General features: G+C 31.7%; 1 protein-coding gene across 1 annotated transcript in view; it reads right to left on the bottom strand.

Moving 5' to 3' along the window:
- Nucleotides 1-7,177: 7,177 nt before the first annotated feature.
- LOC114347204 (UDP-glycosyltransferase UGT5) overlaps nt 7,178-23,029 on the bottom strand; it is a 38,657-nt gene continuing 22,805 nt past the window's right edge. The window contains exons 3-4 of the mRNA XM_028297935.2: nt 21,374-21,593; nt 7,178-7,507 (exon numbers count right to left, since the gene is read on the bottom strand). Coding sequence (XP_028153736.1) covers nt 7,225-7,507; nt 21,374-21,593 — 503 coding nt within the window. The 3' untranslated portion in view covers nt 7,178-7,224. The remainder of the gene's footprint in view (nt 7,508-21,373; nt 21,594-23,029) is intronic.

Genomic DNA, 23,029 nt, shown 5'->3' with positions numbered 1-23,029 from the left:
TCCTCTTAAAATAAGTTTTTAAAATGAGCACTGTTAAAAGTCTTTTGTACGTAAAATGAGTGAGCTGTGATGAAAAAAAAAAGAAGAAAATCAATTGTTTTTTTTAAATCAATGGATTTCAAAAGTGCCATTTCTACCAAAATTAAACTGAATCGTATTCCTTCTAGAATCAACTTCTATAAAGATTTTGATGGATTCTAGCAGTTTCGCTGCTTTGGAACACATATTTTTTGAAAATATCACGATATTAAGAAAAAAAATTTTCGAATTTAAAAAAAACACCTTTTTTTTCATAATATCTCAAAAATAATGAGAGTTACGTAAAATAGTGTAAAATAAAAAAATAGGTTTTTTTTGACAACAATTTTGGTTTGTTTGTTGTTCCTATCACACAAAAATTGACAAAGATATGATTGATTAAAGAGCGAGCGGTAGCGCAACCACAGTCTCTCTCGAGCCCTTAGACCCTTTTCACCATTTCAAAATAAAAGGTTTTTCACTACATATTATACTGAAAAAAGTTGTAGCTCCTTTAATTACCTTCAAAATGGTTTCTTATAAGTTGTGATAGCTTAAACATTGAAGTAGTTATGGCCCAAAATCTAAATCATACATATCCAATGTTTTAATTTAGGGGTAGTTTTAAGGGTTAAAGAACTTGAGCATAAGATTTTCCAGCATAGCTTTTTCGAGAATGTTGAACGACATTTAAATCCTTTTTAGTTTATCAAAAGAAATTTTTTATACAATTTTAATCGAGGGGTTGATTTTAACAGTTGAAAGGGGTTAACAATTAAATAATTAAGATAGAGAACGTAAAATATTATTTACTCTATATTTAAGTCTTCTTGTCAAACCAAATTAATTTTTTGTAAATTTTTTCTATTTAGGGGTTGTTTTTAAGGGTTGAAAGGGGGTTAACAATATGATAATTAAGATAGAGAACGTAAAATATCATTTATTCTATATTTAAATCTTTTTATGTCATACTAAATTAATTTTTTGTAATTTTTTTCGATTTAGGGTTTGTTTGCAAGGGTTGTACGGTTTCAAGGTGATGAAAATGAGTTTAACAAGGTTATTGTGTTAGAAAACACTTCACAATGTCGCTTTTTATTATTAAATACGTTTTCTGGCGATAAAATGGCTCAATGTCAATTTTTTTCATTAAGGGGTTGTGTTCACCCCTTAAAAATAGAAAACAGAGTTCGGGACAATATCACTTTTGAAGTTAAGGGTAAGATAAGCCTAATTCCAAAATCTCATGTAAATCGGTTCATAGTAAAAAATTTCGGAGGTAAAAACCTATTTTACGCTTCAATGACTGCACTATTATTCCGATTCAGAGGCAAGGCAACCTTCATCAGTACAGATGCTCGCCCGCCTCTGAATTAACACAAAACCAAATTGCCTACAGTTGAGTCCGCGAATCTTTACCCGTGCGTCATCAGTTGAAGCATACGAAATAAGTCGATGATAAGTAGGAAATTGAAATTTACTAAACGCAACAGCAAGTGACAGTAAGCGACTTCCTGTTGCGTTTAGTAAATTTCAATTTCCGACTTATCATCGACTTTTTTCTTATGTTTTAAATGATGACGCACGGGTAAAGATTCGCGGACTCAACTGTATTTAAGGGAAATCTCAAAGATAATTGAAATCCGCTTTGAGGACGCAAACAGCGAAATCTATTAAAGAAAATAGAAAGTAGGAGGGTACATGATACAGAATACATTATTAAAAATATTATAGGTACACCAATTTAAATCTAAAACCTTCCTTATTAGAACCATTCTTTGTTAGCATCCTGAATCTCTGCGCTCTACCATTAGTCCAGGAACCGAAGCTTTTCACCTCGCAATTTTTACAGAATAGATCGATTGACTGCTTAAAAATTTAAGAATAAGTAGTGGATAGTCCAAGGATCAAAATCTATATAATGCCGAAAGGCGCTTTTACCATGGGGGTGGTTTTCCCCCATCTCGGGGGTGGAAATTTTTTATCATATTTTGACCGCAAAAGTTGATAAAAATATTTATTCTAAGCAAAAAATGTTTCATACATTTTTTTGATAAAATTAATAGTTTTAGATTTATTCGCTATCGAAAGTTCGTTAGTTTTATATCGAAAAAATCAATGTTTTTCGATATACTCATTTATGATTCACTCAATTTTTGCCGTAGAAAAAATTTTTTCAAACCATCTTTTTGGGAATTAAATTACCTACAATTTCATATTGAAATATTTTTTCGTATCTTTGATGCTAATCTTTCTATTCTGAAGAAAATGGCAATTTTTACCAAACTACAAAAATTCGTTATTCGCTTTTAACTCCAGTTTTTTTTAAACTGATCTTTCTAAGCCACTCAAACTTCTAGAATCTATTAATAATACATAAATAAAGAAAAATGAATAAGACTAATGACTAAAAACACCGCTAACTTAACATTATTATGCTTCCAATTAGATTTCTCCTTTTTTTTCAAAAAAATATATCGATTTTTAACCGTAACTTTTTATTTTTCATCTTAGAAAGTTGAGGAAAAAATAATTCTGTAGGTTTTTACAAGATCTATTAGGCTATTATTATTAAACCTTTTTAAAGTCCTCAGTTGCAAAAAGAGGTGACTTTGAAAGGGTTGGTAAAGGTGGTTTTTGCATGTTATTACAAGTTTTAATTGTCAATAGCTCACACAATTTTTGCCGTGGAAAAATTTTTTGCAAACCAAGTTCTCGGACATTAATTAAGCTACAATTTTATATTGAAATATTTTTTCGTATCTATGATGCTAATCTTTCTATTCTGAAGAAAATAGCATTTTTTTATCAAACTACAAAAATTCGTTATTTGATTTTAGCTCCATTTTTTTTAAACTTCTAGAATTTATTAAGAATACGTACATAAATAAAGAAGAACAAATAAAGTCAATGAATAATTTTAATTAGGGTAGTGATTAGGGGGTTTTTCCGATTACTTTTTCGCTGAAAAAAAATTAGGAGCTGACATTCTTTTTATTATAAGTCAATTAATTTTTGAGCTAGAGACTTTTTTATTTCTGGAGATAGATATTTTTAAATACTTTAAATTAGTTTCAACAAGTTGTCCTCAAAAATGCATAGTTTTCCTGTTTTTTTGACGGAGAAGAGCTAAAATATAATAAAGTATTGCTCGATTACTATTGGTCTTAAAGAAAGTTAAAAAAGACGCTTTTGTTTATTTTTTCAAAAGGTATATTTTTGTTAAGTAAAGTTGTTTGTTGAACATAGGCCACCTCCAGATACTTCCATCTTCTTCAGGCTGATTCACATCAATAAAAATTTATGTTGTACGTTAAATTTGACGCAAATTTACTCGTGTACGCTGAACTTTTTGTTGATGTGGACTGTGCGCCGCATAGAAAAACGCAAAAATATTTTCGTGGCGAACACCGCACGCTATTTGTCGTGATGTCGGTTTTTCAGTCGCTTTCAAAGAAATTTGCGCCGCACAGCAATGTTAGTGTGGACCTGATTATCTACTCGTCGCTAAGTGGATTCGGCGGTACAAAACACGAACTAAATTAATATTTACGTGGTAAAAATACTTGACGAGATTTAAATGTGCGAAATATGTTTTCTGTATTTTAAAATACAACACATACACAAATTTTTATTGATGTGGATATTCATTTCATATTTTTAGACAAGTTCTATGGGGACTTCTCGATTTCTATTAGCTCATAAAATTGATTTCTGAATACTTTCATTTTATATTTAGACGAGGCAACGAAGCATTAAACCTAGGAATTTTGTGCAGTAAGATGAATTGTCATGCAACTTTTTGCATTTGATTCGTGAGAGTGTCAGGCAATTTTGTGAACTAAATTGATCTCCGGCAAAAAATTCTGTGCACTATAAAAAGCATCTTTAAAGTGCATCTCGAAGAGATGGAAAATAAAAAATTTAGGAATGACACTAAACACGACCACCCCACTCCACCCCCTGGAAGTGGGGTGGGGGTAACTTTAAAATCTTAAATGGAAACCCCATTTGTTATGGCAGATTTGGATTTTTTGCGTAAAAGTAAGCAACTCTTATTCGAGACATTTTTTAGAATAGTGGATAGATGACGCTATAATCGGAAAAAATGACTTTTTCGTGATACCATAGGTAAATTATAGAAACGGTCTAATATCTCGAGAAATACACTTCCAAATAAAAAACCAAAAAATCTTCTATATTTTTTAAGAACCTATCGAATAACATAAAACACGACCCTCCACTCCACCTCGTGGAGGTAGGGTGGGGTGTAACTTTAAAATCTTAAATAAGAGCCCCCATTTTTATTGCAGATTTGGATTCCTTACGTAAAAATAAGTAACTTTTATTCAAATATTTTTTTCGAATTAAGGATAGATGGATTATAATCGGAAAAACACTATTTATTATGATTTAACACTAAACACTATTTATACACGATTTCCTATGATCGGAAAAACACTATTTATTAGCGCCATCTATTAACAATTCTAAAAAATGTTTCGAATAAATATTACTTATTTTTTCATGAGGAATCCAAATCTGCAATAAAACATGGGGATTGTGCGAAGATGCAGGTGATGTTGTCCTTAACAATTCGTCCTGGTGCCTTTGTTTCGCACACCAGTCATAGGTCGCTGGTTTTTTCCCTTGGGAAACTGAATTTTCTTTTCTTAGGGAAATGGTTTCACTTTTCCTATACTTATGCGAAGGACTACCCAAAGCTTTGGGACAAATGAAATATGCGAAAAGAATGTTTTCACTAAGTCTATTTACTAAAAACAATTACAATAACGAAATTTTGGACGCCGATAGCTTGCTTGCGATAGCTCAATAAACGCACTATGAGCACGAAATAATAAAAAGAATTGGCACTAGTTACTCACCACGTATTAAAGAGTTCGGTTTGCGCGGAACCGAGAGCGTTGAGCTCCCACTGTTCGACTGTCCCGTCTGGCTCTTGCAACTGTACTCCTTCGGAACACAGGAACACCCCCAACCCCCTTTCATCGCAACCGTCTTCATTGACCTTCAGATTTTCCTTCTTTGGTTAAAGTTTACGTCAGCCGTCTTTCTCGTGAATTGGGTTATTTGAGAATTTTGGATAACAAAAACTGAGAGATAAGAATTTCTAAATATGTACTGTTATTGTTATAATTCTTAAGAACGCAGTAGGATTATATTTAGAAAGTTAGTTTGCAAGCAGGTATCGGCATCCGTACAAATAATTGAATTTTAGAAAAAAATTGTGTAAGTCTATATGTTAAAACTAATATACCGCTTGAGCGAAATTAAACTAATATTAAACATTGTTGTTTAGCAACAGGGATTCCTATTTAAGATTTTAAAGTTAACCCCCACCCCAGGGGGTGGAGTGGAGAGTCGTGTTTGATGTTATTCGATAGGTTCTTGAAAAATATTAAATACGTATTTTTTGTTCTTTTATTTGGAAGTGTATTTCTCGAGATATTAGACCGTTTCTATAATTTACCTATGGTATCACGATAAATCGTTTTTTCCGTTTATAGCGCCATCTATTTACAAATCGAAAAAATGTCTCAAATAAAATTTGCTAATTTTTCGTAAGAATTCCAAATCTGTAATAACAAATGGGCGTTACCGCTTAAGATTTTAAAGTTACCCCCACCCCACCTCCAGGGGATGGAGTGGGGGGTCGTCTTTAGTGTGATTCGATAGATTTTTGAAAAATATTAAACGCGGTATTTTCAGTTTTTCGATCAAATCTTCATTTCGCGAATTATTCGATCGTCTCACGAATTATTCGATCGTCCCAGGCGACGAGCTCTATCCTGGCCACCAGGTACCTCGGAGACCATCGCCGTTATGAAATTTGTGTTCACTGACCTCCAAAACCCCCAAATATAAAAATTGAATTCATTTCCGTCAATATTTCCTGAGTTTTCAGGAAAAATTTTTTGCTGGAGATCAACTTAGTTCACAAAATTGCTTGATACTCTCTTTGTATGACGATTCATCTTACTGCACAAAATTCCTAAGTTTTGGGCTTTTTAGTGCTTCGTTGCTTCGTCTAATTAGTTTACTCCTATCTGAGTATATGGGCCAAGTTTTCGTTGGAATTCTGCCTTGATGAATAGACAGGTGCAACTTTTATACTTCCCTTATCTTCTTTCATTCATCATTTGTTTGGCTTGCAAGTAATAGGAACCACAAAAACAGGCGAAGCCAAGAACTGATCCCAAGAGAAGTGTTTGTTTATTTCTCCGGAAATAAAACTTCGAATTATAAAAAAACTTTTAGTAATAAAAAAAATAAAAACCTTATCTTGTAAAAGGTATATTTAAAATCCTTAAAAAGAGCTATATCACAACAAAACGTGTTCGGAATCAATATTTCATCATCAGTGTTATCACCTAAAATAAGTATAACTCTATAAGTAAAGCAAACGTGAGGTTAAATTTTGACAAAGGTAAAAAGTGAATAGATAGTTATACTTACAGGTTTACATGCTTTAAGCCACCAAAATATACGGGTAAGTACCCTTGAATTGTTATTAAACAGTTGAGGTTACATTACATTATCTGATTTTAAAGGATGTTAAAAATATTTCCAGATTAACCCCACAAGGGTGAGAGCACGCCAAATAGAATTCTATTTTGCTGACGTCACAAAATCGAATTTCACAATGGGAGAATCGACGGTTGCTAGGCAACGTGACGTCACTAAAATAGAATTCTATTTGACATGACATCAACCATATTCATCAACCATGTCACGTGATGCCAGGGGTTAATCTAATCTGGAAATATTTTTAACATCCTTTAAAATCAGATCATATAATGTAACCTCAACTATTTAATAACAACTCAAGGGTACTTACCCGTATATTTTGGTGGCTTAAAGCATGTAAACCTGTAAGTATAACCATTGTATAACTAGACCAATATGTAGATAAACAATGGTATAACTATCTATTCACTTTTTACCTTTGTCAAAATTTAACCTCAAGTTTGCTTTACTTATAGAGTTATACTGATTTTAGGTGATAACACTGATGATGGAATATTGATTCCGAGAACGTTTTATTACGATATAGCCCTTTTTAGGGATTTTAAGTATACCTTTTACAAGATAAGGTTTTTATTTTTTGTGATTTATGGTATAGAGCCAGTTGCAGGAATTTCTTCCTTGTGATATTTTTTATTAATAAATTATTGTAAAACAATTTTATTGTATTTTAACTTTTTTAGCGGTTCCTCCAGAAACTAAACAGTATAGAGAACAAAGTGCCCTCCTTATTACATACAAAGCCAAGAATAAAGCTCCAAATATAAATCCAAACACGTCCAGTAGGTAATATTGGTACCAGGCTAAATCCACATATCCAACTCTGAGATGTTTAGCACCATTATGTCTTGTGATGTATTCTACCCAGTAAACTGCTTCTTCCATGGGTTTTAGTGGTCTATCGTGGAAGATTTTGGAGCGGGCTTTTGCATTTTCGCGATATCTGAAAAAAACTATTAAGTATAAACCAGGGCATTAAAAAAATAATGGATTTTTAAATACAGTACCTAGAGACTTGCACCTAGCTCAGAGAAATAAGGAAAAAAAATATCCTGTTGGTGACACAACCCCCTCCAGGCCGAAACCAAATTTTTTGAGTAGTATGGACATCTATAATAATAACCTATATGTTTCCTGCGGCCGATTTTGATGATATACATAGTTAAAAACAAATGAAGATCAAAAAACGGTAAATTCTCGCTTTTTTCGTCTATGTATTACCAAAAAGTTAAGCATTTTAAACAAATTTAAGAGTAAGAAACTCATAAATCGTATAAAAAACTTCAATATGCCGTTCGCTGAATAAACTCCTCGTCAAAAGTTAGGGATATAGAAAATTCTGCTGAATTTTCATAGTAGATTTTTTCATAAACAGACTAACGGATTCCGCTAATTTTTTTTATTATTTTAGATTTTTTTTAGTATTTACACAGTTATGCAAAGGTTTACTGAAACTTTTTTTGTACTTATACCGGGTGGAAGAAAAGAAATGTTTTTCTTATGTTAAGTTTGAGATGCCCTGTAGGGAGGGCGAGGTACAAATGTGAGTATACATCGAAATAGTATTGTAATCTTATGTTTTGTGAACATTTTGTTTTTTGAATGTCCCTGATATCTTTAAAAACAAAAGAAATAGACGGTTTTGTAACTTAACATGTGTTTTAACCGAAACAAAAGTTTGAGACACCTTGTATTGAGAAAAGGGCACAAAGGTGAGTATACCTCAATATTATGTTGTAGTCTCATATGTTGTGAATATTTTATTTTTTTAATTTCTCTGATATCTTTAATAGCAAAAAAACTAGACGGTATTACTCTTTAATATGTGTTTTAACTGACGACTTGCGCCACATCACACATGTGAAACATAGAAACACATATTAAAGAGTAATACCGTCTAGTTTCTTTGTTATTAAATATATCAGAGAAATTAAAAAAATACAATATTCACAAAATATGAGACTACAACATAATATCGAGGTATACTCACCTTTGTGCCTTTTTCTCCCTACAAGGTGTCTCAAACTTTTGTTTCGGTTAAAACACATGTTAAATTACAAAACCGTCTATTTTTTTTGTTTCTAAAGATATCAGGGACATTCAAACAACAACATGTTCACAAAACATACGACTACAATATGGTTCTGATGTATACTCACATTTGTACCTCGTTCTCCCTACAGGGTGTCTCAAACATAACATAAGAAAAACATTTCTTTTCCTCCACTCGGTATAAGTACAAAACATAAGTTTGAGTAAACCTTTGCACAACTGTGTAAATACTAAAGAAAAATCTAAAATAAAAAAAATAGCGGAATCCGTCTATTCTCGAAAAAATCAACTATGAAAATCATCATAATTTTCTATATCCCTAACTTTTGACGAGCAGTTTATGTCTATCCTTAAATAAATCATAAATTTTGAGTTTTTATAAATATTCATAAATTATGTAAAAAATTAACTTAAAACCTTCTTATTAAACGGAATGCTGAGACTTCTGGTGCTTAAATCATATCCTAAATTTCAAAGCAATCGGTCAAATAGTTTAACAGTTATTTAATTGGTTTATCCCAAATTATTTTTTTTGCAACACTATAAGTCAGAAAATGATGAAGTTACAGTCATACTTTGGATAATTTATGAAAGAAGAAGATTTACGCTATTAATTTAATTAAAAAAAGATGACAAAAAATAATTCTAAATATTGCAAAATTATTTTGCAAGAACATGTGAATTAAAAAAAGGGGGGGGGGCTAACTTCGTCCATAATTGTCCTAGGACAATTGTTTTTCTTTCTAAATGTGTATAAAAATTCAGTCTTTCTAAATATGAAAATAGCTATTTGTATAACAAGGGAGGAAAAGGCACTTTACTCCCATGTTATACATATGGTTTTTCCACCTTCCTCAAATAACGAGTCATTTTACATTTTACTTAATGTAACTAACCTACAAAATTTATTAGAACTAAAACTAACAAGTAGGTACAATATAACTGTCAACTGTCAAATATAAGTCAAATTATTAATGTAAACATTGTTAAATCAAAATAACAATTTACTGTTTTTTACCATTCTGCAAAATACAGGGTGTTTTATAAATAAGCGTTAAAATGTATAGATACTTACGTAATAGAAAATAGATATTGTACACGGTGTCAATAGTTATATTTCATGAATGAAATACCATGACGTCACTTTTACTTTTCCTCCCTAGGGAGCAAGTACAACTTTGCTCCCTACAATCAGGTTCGGAAAAGTATACTTTCGGTAGAGGTAGGTGGAAAAATAATTTTTCTACGGGTAACGGTTAAAAAGTTATTCTAATTGTTTATAAGTAAGCAAAAAATCGACATGTTTTTGCAAAATAATTTTACACTGTTTAAACTTACTTTTTGTCATTTTTTTAATTAAGTTCATAATATAAATGTTCTTTTTTTTTCATAAACTGTCCGAAGTATTATTGTAACCTCATAATTTTCTAACTTATAGTTACTAATTTAGCAAAAAAAATGAATGTGGGATAAACAAATTGAATAACTGTTAAACTATTTGACCAATTGCTTTGAAATTTAAAATATAATTTAAGCACAAGAAGTCTCAGCATTCCGTGTAATAAGAAGGCTCTAACTTAATTTTTACATAAGTTATAGGTCTGGATCCCGCGTATGAAAAAAAAGTTGATTACCATATTTATTACCAAATAGGCGTTCTACTGAGTGGAACATGTAGAATATGTTAAATGACAGGAATTATGACAGGTGATAAATAGCAGTCTGATTTTTGCATGAGAGTTTAATCTCTGTTCGGAGAGTTTAAGTCTGTTCTGTCGGACAAAATAAATGTGCCGTTTTCGTGGTCTGACCGTTCCAAATTTTTAACCTGTTCCACAATTAAAACTGCCCCTGTTACAGTATTCCCATATATCAAAGTTTATCCGACTAGACACCCTTAAGCTATTAACAAATTTTCAGCTTGCTATTAATCAACTTTTTTTTTCATACGCGGGATCCAGACCTATTATGAACATTTATAAAATCTCAAAATTTATGACTTATTTTGCAATTTTGTAAGCAACAAATAAGGACAGACATATTCAGCGAACGCCATATTGAAGTTATTTATATGATTTATGAGTTTCTTTTTCTCAAATTTGTTTAGAATGTTTCATTTTTTAGTAATAGACGAAAAATGCGAAAATTTACCGTTTTTTGATCTTCATTTGTTTATAACTATATATATCATCAAAATTGGCTGCAGGAAACATATAGGTCATTAATATAGATGTCCATACTACTAAAAAATTTGGTTTCGGCCTGGAGGGGATGTGTTACGGGAAAAATCTTATTTCTCTGGACTAACCGTTTTGAATTGTGTTCGGGAGGACGTCAAGAAAAAAGTCTACAATAGAAAAATGGGTGACAATGCATAATTGCATGCATTTAAAGTACTTGACATGCATCCGAAGGTGCGTAAACATGTCAAAATCTGTATATTAAGGCCATATTTTGTTATTCAGGTTTTTGGGTTCATGGAACATGAATACGCAATCAGAACCGACCCCGAAGCACCTGGTGCCCAGGGTTACTGCTAAGGTACGTCATCTCGAGTTTCGAGGGTTTTCGGCACTAAATTGATGCAAATAGATTACCCAGAAGTTTTTGGGATCGCTGAACATGAATACGTCATCAGAACGGACCCCCGGAGTACCTGGGGGTCGAATTTATAAGCCAAGATATGACGAATAAAGAGAGCCGAAAGGATTCTACAATATGCAATTACATTTCGTCTTGGAAAAGATCGGAAAGATAGTTCCAAGTACTCAAACTCTGAGCAAAGGTAAAGATAAAAGATAAAAGTGAACGACAGTTTATGTTTCCTTTCGATTCAGAGGATATCCACTATCACTAGACAGCTGTTTCTGTCTCTAGACGTCTTCAGTAGGGCTACGAGGACACCTCTGAACCAAGACCAAAATAAACTGCGTATTTAAGTGGAATTATTATAAAAATAATATTGAGAGTATTAATGACAAATGTCGCTTGAAAAATGTTCAACGTGTTTTAAATGTACTAATTTTTTTCAAATCCTGAGAAAAATAATAAATATGTATATATACACCGTTCTTAGGCATCAACGCCCTTTGGTAGGGATCTATGGAGGAGTATCACCAAGCCGCAAGCCCTTATCCTTTGCCGTACCGTTCCTCCATAGACCGATCAGACGCCAGTATATTCCAGACCAAGCCGTAGACTCTTATTGAGTTTTATACTACGGCGTTGGCCTTTTATTAATTTCATGACCTAGCTGAGGCTCGAACCAGCGATCGCAAATCGCAAATCCACTAAACTTGTCGATCGACTGCGCCTTAGCTAACTGGACCATCTAGATAATAGACAAAATAATAAATATTTTTGAAAAATTTAAACGTAGAATGAATTGTACAGGATTTATATTAGCATCAAAAAATAAAAGTAATCCATATCGATTTAATTTTTAAAAGTCTTAAACAAACATTGTCTACATGCATTGTTTACGTTACATAAATAGGTGACATTGATGTTGCAATGTAGGCCACTCGTTTTGAAAACTCCAAAGTCAGCGATTCTAATATTATTAGTAATTCACGGTCACATTCGGGTGTCGTCAATCATAACAAAACAATTACGATTTATTTATAGCAGGAGTGGCCACTCCTTTTTCTTAACCGTGTGCCACTATCTGTTTATGAAAAGTTAGTCGTGCCACCAAAAATTTTCAATCATAACAAAACAATTAAGATTTATTTATAGTATAGATACGGAGAAAATAAAGAAGAAATTGATTCATTATTCAGACATCGGCGGGGTTAGATCATAGACTTTGTCCACCAACTAGTTACTGGCGTATTTAGGGTTCCAAATAAATATATGTTTGGTATATAGTGTTTTCAACTTAATTAACCCCATCATCGGGGGTAACAACCTCCCAGTACCAAGATATGGCGATCTAGACCAGGGGAAACCACAGGAACAGGAATAAAGATGGCAAAAAAACTGGAAATGGAGACGTAAAATTGGGGTAAAGTACCATCGCCACACATTAAATAAAGTTTATTAGCTGATATGGAATTGTAGAGGCCAACCACACGGGGAGAAATGGTAGACGTCGGCAGGAACGAGGTTTTGGAGCCCAGGGCCCAGAGCACGCCAAATAGAATTGTATTTTGCTGACGTCACAAAATAGAATTTCATAATGGGAGAATCGACGGTTGCTAGGCAACGTGACGTCACTAAAATAGAATTCTATTTGGCGTGCTCCCGCACGCCCAGCGACGCGTAGAATTGGACCACAGTGAACAAAAAGGTGTAATCGTGAGTAACTTTTATCTATTTTTGAAGTTATACTTCTTTACGCGCGATATCATGGTGAATTTTTATATGTTAAAACCTACGATCCCGGCGCATGCGCATTATAACTTTGTTCTGATTGGATGTTCAAATGACATGTCAAAAATTATCCAATATGGCAGCTGTAGCGCAGCTGTGGTTTGGACGGTTGACGGTTTGGTTATGTATGGTTGTTGCGTTTTAAAATTTGTGGGAAGAGAAACAACAAAGGTTAGTTAATAGTTATACTGCCTTTTTAAATAGTTTTCTTATTATATTTTTGAAGTTATACTTCAAAATGTTTTAATTTATGTATGTATCAGTCCAGAAAAGGTGTGGAAAGAATATATTAGTGTTTTTAAATATTTTTTCTACAAACGTGTTAAAAATGCAATTTTTAGGACTCCATAGGAGCGTTAAAAATGCTACTTTAAGGCACTAGTGCTTTAAAATTTTTAAGGCACTGCAGTTAAAAGTGAATTGTCAAATTGTGAAACGTCAAAATATTTATATTTCATTTATTAACATTAATATTAATAATACAACTTGCGCAATTTGAAAAAGGTGGTTTAAAAGGTTTTTTATTATAATTTTGTGTCTTTGGATTTGTCTTCCTTGGGCGTAAAATAATAAAACATCTATTTTTATATTTCACTTGTCACCGTGATGTATAATTATGTATATCGGAAAGGTAAGTAGCATGCGGCTTGATGGCCTTGTTGGTAGAGCATTGGTCCAGAGATCAAAAAATCGCGAGATTGCGGGTTCAAATCCCGGACGATTCATATTTTTTTCTTTTTTTTTTTAATATTTGGCATTGTTAAGTTTTGGTTCATTTTTGGTAATTATTGTTAATTTTTTGTATTGTAACTGTTAAGTAGGTATATTTATTTCGTTGAAATTATATTATAATAGAAGTATAACTTCTTACGTGCGTACAAAGTACACACACATTTTTTTTTTAATTGTATACAGTCTCACATATACGAGTAATTTTCTTTTATTAATATAATATAGATTTAATATTTTTGAGAAGTATTAACTTTTTAAATTAATTGTTAAGAATTATATATAAAGAAACAAGTATAAATATATTCAATAATTTAGTTGATATGTTTAACTATATAAATAAGTGATATTAAGTTCTATTTTTAACCCGGCACCTGCCACGTGGGTTGCTACCAGCACCCCATAACACATTTTTATCAAATATTTGGTATTTCAAGTTTGGTAACCGAGCTGTGCGTCATAGTAGCTTTCTATAATATTATATAGGATATATGTGTTAGTGTTTGAAGTGGTTATTTAGTGTCATTCTGAACTTATAGCTCTAAAGTCGAATTGGGGTGTCACCATCTGGCACTTTAACTTTTAAATTTTTTTTGTATTTTTGATAAGCAGGTCAAATTTACATTTTTTATTGAAATAACTGATTTAACTTATTAATATAAACTCTATACTCACTAAATCTTAATTTTTTTAGATATTTTACTTGACTTCATTTATTATGGCTTGGTACTTGCTAATTTGCTTATAACACCTTTTTCATTTTATTTTTTAACTTTTATAACATATTAGTGGCTAATAAGTTAATAAAACATGTTTATTTATATTCTTGTGGTACTCAACATATTGTTTTGTTTTTTAAACAAGTAGATCACAGAAAATTTTTAAGGGGTGCTGTGAGCACCCCACGTGGCAGTTGGCGCCTTGCAAAGCCACGTGGCAGGTGCCGGGTTAATGTAAAGAGATGACTTTTGCTTTTTATATAGATATAATTTTAGAAGTGTTTATGTATAAAGTTACATAATAATATTTTTAACTATATGCGAGATGTACATAAATAAACCTATTTTGAACTTGAAATTTTACCTCAGCTAAAGAAATTTGCTGAGTAAGAATTTTACACGGTTTAAATTACTATACACTAGGAAAATGTGAGTTAGAAAGATTTTAATGGAATTACGATGATGTAGAAAATTTTGAGAATATAATGAAAAGGAGAATATAAGAAACAACAAAGAAATAAACATTTTAAAGATGGAAGAAAATGGAAATTACAAACATGATGGGCAAGAATAAGTTGCACGAAAATATAAGTTCCGAAATAATGGACCAATGATTCAAGATTTAGAGATTTTTTTTTACCAACGACAAGACAAAGAAACATATCCTAAAGACGAAAAATTAAAAATATGACTATGGAAAAGAAATTAAATTTTTTATATATAAGGAGTATGATTATCCCACGTACATAGGACTATAAATAATAATACATATTTTTATTAATTTTTAATTAATTTATTAATTTTTATACAATGATTTTGTAAAGAAAAGATTAAGCAGTGATGATGAGCTGATGTAAGAAGAAAAATAAAGACAAAATAAGTTATAACGACGTAATGAAGTTTTATATATGACAAGAAAATCTCATTTGAGGAAAAAGACAAAAGAATATTGAAAATTAAGACTTAAAAGTTATCTTGGGAACAAGTTATTAAGGATAAGTTAAACGACATATTATAACGACGTATAACGACAAAACAATATTGGAAAAATCGAATATTTGAAGAGAATTTTGTACTGTAGGTACTATTTAAGAAGAATACTTTGTATTGGGACCGTGCAAATTCGGAAAAGCGACACCTATTTCTACGCTCTGAACTTTTATTCGCACTTTTAATTATATTGGCCAAACATATGGTCCTGGTTACTGGATAATTGTCAAGGCCATAGTCCAAAAAAAATAATAAGAAGAAAAAATAAGATTTCGGTTGTGTTATTCAAACATAAACAATTGTATGTAGTAAATAAAATTAGTTATTAAAATGCAGTATTGCAAGCAAAATACAATTAATTAAATTTACCTTTATATAATAATTGCATATCATATCAATATTGTGAAGCAATATATAATTTTTCTTCTTAAATGACAATAGGTATGAAATGTACGTCAATTTGACAATTTCAGTTGACAATATGAATTATTTAAGAAAGTTGCAATATTTCTCCGCTATTCGCGCACGATCGTTTCGCGTATCCCTTCCAAGTACTTGCACACCGCGAATTGCTTCAAGTAATAGTATGGTATAGTTAGACCCAAACCCAGACATCCAAAGTGAAAGTTATTCTCCAACACCAAATTGTTCTATATCGTCCGTATAATGTTCAGAAAAAAGTCACACCATTTTGAGCGTCGGGTTTGGGTGGAGGGGGGAGAGGGGGGAGAGGGGGGAGAAATCTGTAAATTCGTAGTTTTTTAAGTTTTTCGTCAATATTTCTAAAACTATGCGGTTTAGCATGAACAACCTTCTATACAAAATTGTTCTACATTAAATTTGAAATAAAAAAAGGCCCTGTGCATAATCCTTCTAAAATGAATGGTTCCAAAGTTACGGAGGTAATAATTATTCCAAAAAAAGGCCTAACCCAGACATCCAAAGTAAAAGTTTTCCTCCAACACCAAATTGTTCTATATGGTCAAAATATTGTTCAGGAAAAAGTTACACCATTTTGAGCGTCCGGTTTGGGGGGAGATGGGGGAGAAGTCGGTAAATTAGTAGTTTTTTTTTTGCGTTTTTCGTCAATATTTCAAAAACTGTGCTTTAGCGTAAACAATATTCTATACAAAAATATTCTACATAAAATTTCAAAAAGAAGTCCGATACATAATTGTTATAAAATCAACATTTCCAGAGTTACGTAGGCTGAAAAGTGTAGATTTTCGATATTTTTTATATTTTTTAGGCAATTTCGTACTGATTTTATTTAACAGGATTGTGCTTTATAAATCAAATTTGCTATTTCAGTTGCCGATGGTATGTTAGTGATAAGCCCTTGAAGAAACTCACTACCCAAAATCATCATCAATTGCCCAAAAAATATAAAAAGTATCGAAAACCTCCACATTTCACCCTCCGTAACTCTAAAACCGTTGATTTTATAACAATTATATATAAGACCTTTTTTGTTTTAAATTTTATGTAGAACATTTTTGTATAGATTGTTTACGCTAAAGTATAGTTTTAGAAATATTGACGAAAAACCTAAAAAAAACTACTAATTTACCGACTTCTCCCCCATCTCCCCCCCAAACCGGACGCTCAAAATGGTGTAACTTTTTACTGAACCATATGTGGAACATATTGAACAATTTGGTGTAGGAGGAAAACTTTTATTTTGGATGTCTGGGTTAGGCCTTTTTTTGGACCAATTATACTATACTACCTCCGTAATTTTGGAACCGTTCATTTTAGAAGGATTATGCATAGGACCTTTTTTATTTCAAATTTAATGTAGAACATTTTTGTATAGAGGGTTGTTAATGATAAACCGCACAGTTTTAGAAATATTGACGAAAAACTTAAAAAACTACGAATTTACCGATTTCTCCCCATTCCCCCCCCCCCCCAAACCCGACGCTCAAACTGGTGTGACTTTTTTTTGAACATTCTGTGGACCATATAGAACAATTTGGTATTGGAGGATAACTTTCACTTTGGATGTCTGGGTTATGCCATCTTTTGGATCAATTCTATCATACTATAACATAATTATTAGTATAATACATATAAAATAACTTTAAATTTCTATAATTAGGCCATTAAAATGTTACATTTTTTAGGCCATACCTTGCATTTGTTAGAGGAGTCAATTTTATTTCTTTAGTGTGTAGGGGGATCAGTAGAAGCTTAAGTTTAAGTTTTTGGGGTCGCCACCTTTGTCCCCCGGCCGCCATCTTCGCGCTATATCTCGTAAACTACAAACCCTACGGAAAATCTAATTAAACATAAAATGTAGCAAATTAAATTTTCTATAGTATTGTTTCTATTACAGATATAAACAAAAATAAGTAAACATTTTTTAACAAGTTTCCTTTTGGAGGTTATAATTTTTTTTTCAGTTCATTTTAAAATAAAGTAAGAGTATGTATATCAATTTTGTAGAGAGTTTTTCAGTGAACAATTTCCACTATAAGGTTGTTTAATTCTATTTATTTATATAGGTTTTACAGCGCTCCAAACTTGACCAGATGCTCGAATGCTCATAGGAATACAATAAAAACAAAATGTTAGGCTTACTTTTCTATCTATATATATTTCTTATTCGTACAATTTATTATGATTTAACATTTGTATGCTATTATTAATCTATTTTTGACCTTTCTCCCCACTGTAAAACTTATAACCCTAAGCATATATAGAAAAGGCCCAAGAAGTTGTTTGAGGACAAATTCGCCCGTCCAGAAGAAGAATGACGCAACCGCAAAATGCAAAATTCTTAAGAAGAGCGAAAAAACGATTTTTGATATCAAAGTCATAAAGTATGATCAAAATTAGCCATCCACCACACCGTGACCAGGATCTCGAGATATAAGCGTTTTTTGGGGTGTGCCTCTTGTCTATGAAGTAACATAACTTTTTTCCTATTGTATATTTTGACTTAAAATTTTCCAAAAAACTTCTTTATGAATAATATTTTATTGTTGTTGGTTAAAATTATAAATTAAAAAGTTTGTCACTCAACTTTTTTTGACACTAAACATGAAACTAACGGTATATGATGACAAAATGTTTAAAAATTAACAACTCCTTTTATAATGTGTTTAAACATTTTGGACAAATTTCATTGTTATCTACATACTTCAACGATAACACAGTAAAATTTTCAAAAGGAAATATTACCAGCGACCAAAGATACTGCGAGGTAAATTTGAAAAATCATAAAAATTGATTTTTGGCATTTTTGTATAAAATTTGATTTTTGAACATGTTCCACCAACTTTAGATAAAAATAAACTTCATATTCGTATTCAGCGACCTCAAATACATAAAAAATAACCAAAATTAGTCATTTATTTTAAATTTGATTTTCGTGGTCAGCATAACGTAATTTTAATTATTAAAGTACATAATATTGTTTTTTATTGTATTCCTATGAGAATTACAGAATCTGGTGAAGTTTGGAGCGCTGTAAAACTTAGATAATAAATAAAATTAAACAACTTCTCTACAAAATCCTCTACAAAATCGCTATGATGTTATTTTATTGTGAAATGAACGGAAAAAAAGTTATAACCTCCAAAAAGAAACTTCTTACAAAATTGTCTCTTATTTTTTTTATAACTTTTTTGTTGGTCACTTGACGATAAAAAGTAATAGACATAAAATTGTAGAAAATTTAATAGACATAAAATTGTAGAAAATTTAATTTGCTACATTTTATGTGTAATTAAATTTTCTGCAGGGCTGCTAGTTTAGGAAATACAGCGCGAAAGCCCTGTGCACCCCTTTTTCCAATATGGCGGCCGGGGGACAAGGGTGGCGACCCCAAAAACTTGAGCTTAAGCTTCTACTGAACTCCCCTACACATTAAAAAAATAAAATTGACTCCTCTAAGAAATGCAAGGTAAATGTAACATTTCAATGGACTAAATATAAATACACTTATTTAATTCGAATGAGGTCATGTAAGACTGTATTTCAATTGGAGAAATAGACATTATTTTGTGACGTAAAAGTGACTATTCGCGTGAAGAAACTGAACTTTTATTTAATTAGTGTCAAAAATTAAGATTATTAGCTATTGTAAGTTTTTCTCGTTCGTAATTTTTTATGTAAATATTTATGGGTACACGGGCCCAGAATCAGATTTAGTGTTAGGATTAAAATTTTCTGTATGGTTTAGTTAGGAGATTTTGAATTTGATGTTGTAACAGAATATTGTCTATTTTTATTAACACTCTCTCTCGATTTTTTTTTCATATTTGAATGCTGAATTTTTTTTGATACCGACAATAAGATTTCAATGTTTTTAATACTGTCAAAATTTAGTATAAATTTATATGATTTTTAATGTTTTATGATGATGAAGTAATGAGATAACTGATTTTTTTTTAAAATTAGAGGCGAAGTTAATTAAAGACAATATAAACAATAAAAAAACACACTCTTGTCAAGGAAGAAGGTACGAAATGAAAATTAGAAGATTTTAGCATGTCCATTTCGTGTTTTGAAACTAATCGACTCTCATCAAGACTGAGCAGTTTGGATCAGACAAGAATTTAGGGACGCAAGATGTAGCAGAATATTTTTAAGCGCACGGCTATCCGTTTTGTCTTTTTGGAATAAACCTCACGACTAAGGACGTGCAAAAGGACCGGGAGCAAATGTAAGGATTTAAAGTTGCGGAAAACTACCTAGCGAGTAGGTAAGGGCTAGAAAATGAAGAATTTATGAAGTAAATGATATAAATGAAGAATTATGAAAAATGATATGAATATATGAAGGAATATATTATATGATATATGAAGTAAATGATAATGAGAAATATGAAGAAGAAAAAGAAATATGTTTAATAGTACACTATGAAGAAAGTGCTTATAAAGAAAATGAAAAATATGTATTAGTAAAGTACCGGACAAGAAGAAGAGGAAGAAAAAGGAGAAATTTTTAATAGAAGCATGTGTAAAAGGTGAGAAATTCAAAATAACTGTTTTAAAGGTGAAAGAAATATAATTAAAAAGTAAGTTCAAATGTAGGAGTTATATATTTTTTTAAATCTAAAAAAAGGTAAAATATAGATTACAATTTATGGGTATAGATTTTCGCGAGATTAAGAAAAGCGATAAATAAGAATAGACAATATTTTTGATGACCAGTGAAATAAGTTGTGTATGGGCCATTCCACGAACATACGCCTGTTTTGGATTACTTCGACAACGAATTTACTGTGCAACATAAGAAGTACGAAAGTAAATGGCGCTAATAATTATTCCAATAAACAACAATGTAATTTGCAATTTACTTTCGTTCTTCTTATTTTTCACAGTAAAATATTCGTTATCGAAGTAATCCAAAACAGGCGTATGTTCGTGGAATAGGGTATATATTATATTTGTAAACCCTGTAAATACTTTTGTGTAAAAGTTTGTATTAATCTTTGAAACACAGTAATCAGTTGGTGACGTTGTCTAGAAAAATTTTATTCTTTGTCGGAGGGGCACAGAAAATAATGTACATCTCTCAGAAATTATATTTTATACTTTAACTCAAAGATTTAAAAATAAATTATAACTTTAACTCTTAAAATTTAGTTTACTCTGTTACTAGACTTTTATAAGACAATTCTTTTGATGTTCTCAAATTCTTACATATTCTTCTATTAGAAATTCTCTTTTTTCTCCTTTTTCTTCCTCTTCTTCTTGTCCGGTACTTTACTAAGACATATTTTCCATTATTGAAGTTTGTGTTTGTAAATTATGTATATGTATTTATATTTAGGTTTAATTTTTTCAAGGTAATGTTTGTGTTTTATTGGCGTATAAAAGTGAAAGTGTAAAATAAGCGAGCTTGTACATAGTTTCATTTTCATTTGGATAGGTCAGTATTAATATGATACTTTTTCACTTTTACCGTTTATTAATATAATAATATGTACTTACCTTGGATTCGAAAGAATTTCTTCTATAGCTTCAGAAAGTTGTTCTTCTGTAAGTGTATTATAGTCTACAACAATAGAGATACCATTTTTTTCAGCTTGTCTGGCATTAGTTTTCTGATCGTTAATAACAGGCACTGATACAGTTGGTATTCCGTGGTACATAGTTTCGATAGTGCTTAAAAAGCCTCCGTGGGTAATAAAAAGTTTAACATTTGGATGAGCTAAAAATAATCAAAATTTTAGAACAAAAACCTTGACAATATTTTTAGTTGGTTATCAGCATCAATGTTATCAAAATATAAGAGCTTTTGGTTAAGCAGAGGAATAATATTAATACCTTGATTGTAAGATCTGAGACATCCTGCTAGCAAAAACCAAAACATATACAGAAGAAATCTTTGGTGATTATCAATGCGGAATTAGACCACTCTACTATTGACCAGATATTCACAATAAAACAGACGATGGAAAAATGCTGGGAGTTTGATCGTGAGCTTCATTAGATTTTCATAGATTTTAAACAAGCATTTGATTGAGTATAAAGGGCTAGACTGTGGTTATGATGTAAGGTAATATCTGGACAACAATAATCGGAGATATCATAATCATCATAATCATCAATTTAGCTCTGGAACACATAATCAGATGTGCAAGAATCGAAAAACCGACTACAGAATTTCATCGAGAAGGACCAAACTTACTATTGGCATTTGCAGACAATATTAATTTAATAGGAAACACCCGATTAAGGATGAAGGAGACTTTCGTGAGGTTCGAGAAGGAAGCAGGGAAAATGGGGCTCCAAATCAACGAAAATAAGACGAAATATATGTGAATATGAGCCGCAATAACCAAAGCAGAGACAGAATCGGTCAGAACATCATTATTGATGACTTCAACTTTGAGGGCGTTAGAGAATTTAAGTATCTTGGATCAACAATAGATTAGATTATGTGAGGTCGTTGAGGCTATGGAGCCTCTCAGCACTTTGACCTATAAATATCTTTTGTGCATACCTTAATCTAGTTAAACTCTAGGATGCCAATACTTCTGATAAAGTTGATTAGCATCCTAGGTGACTTGTTTCCTATGTCAGAGGGCATTAGGGTGACCTCTTCTAGGAATTTTAGTCGTTTGCAGAACAGCGCTACGCAATTGCATATAATGTGTTCTGCCGTTTCTTTTTCGTTGTCACAGAAACGACAGTTCTCACTATCTGATTTGCCCATTTTTTTTGAGATGATATCTCAGAGGGCAGTGACCAGTGAGAAGCCAGTGACCATTTTATATCTTTTTTACTCATTTCGATAAGGCGGTTTGTTGCACTAGGCGACACCTTTTATAAGCCTTTTTGCTTGCCTTTGTCCTGGTGTGTTAGACCAGTATAGTTGTAGTTAATTGAGTTCCCAGTTCCGGAGTTCCTCTCCGATGTGGCTTTTTGGTGGTCCACAGAAGGGCTCTGGACCTTGGAATGGGGTATTGGCCCCTTCTTTTGCGAGGCTATCAGCTTCCTCATTTCCTGCAATTCCCTTGTGACCTGGCACCCACATCAAAGTTACTTTGTTGCGTTCCGCCGGCTTTTTAAGGGATTGTTTACATTCCCAAACCAACTTTGACTCACAAGTAAATGACATTAGAGCCTTTAAGGTAGCTTGGC

Source organism: Diabrotica virgifera, chromosome 4 (assembly GCF_917563875.1).
Source record: "Diabrotica virgifera virgifera chromosome 4, PGI_DIABVI_V3a".
In the NCBI taxonomy this organism is placed as follows: domain Eukaryota; kingdom Metazoa; phylum Arthropoda; class Insecta; order Coleoptera; family Chrysomelidae; genus Diabrotica; species Diabrotica virgifera.
This window is presented reverse-complemented; position numbering and strand designations above follow the sequence as displayed.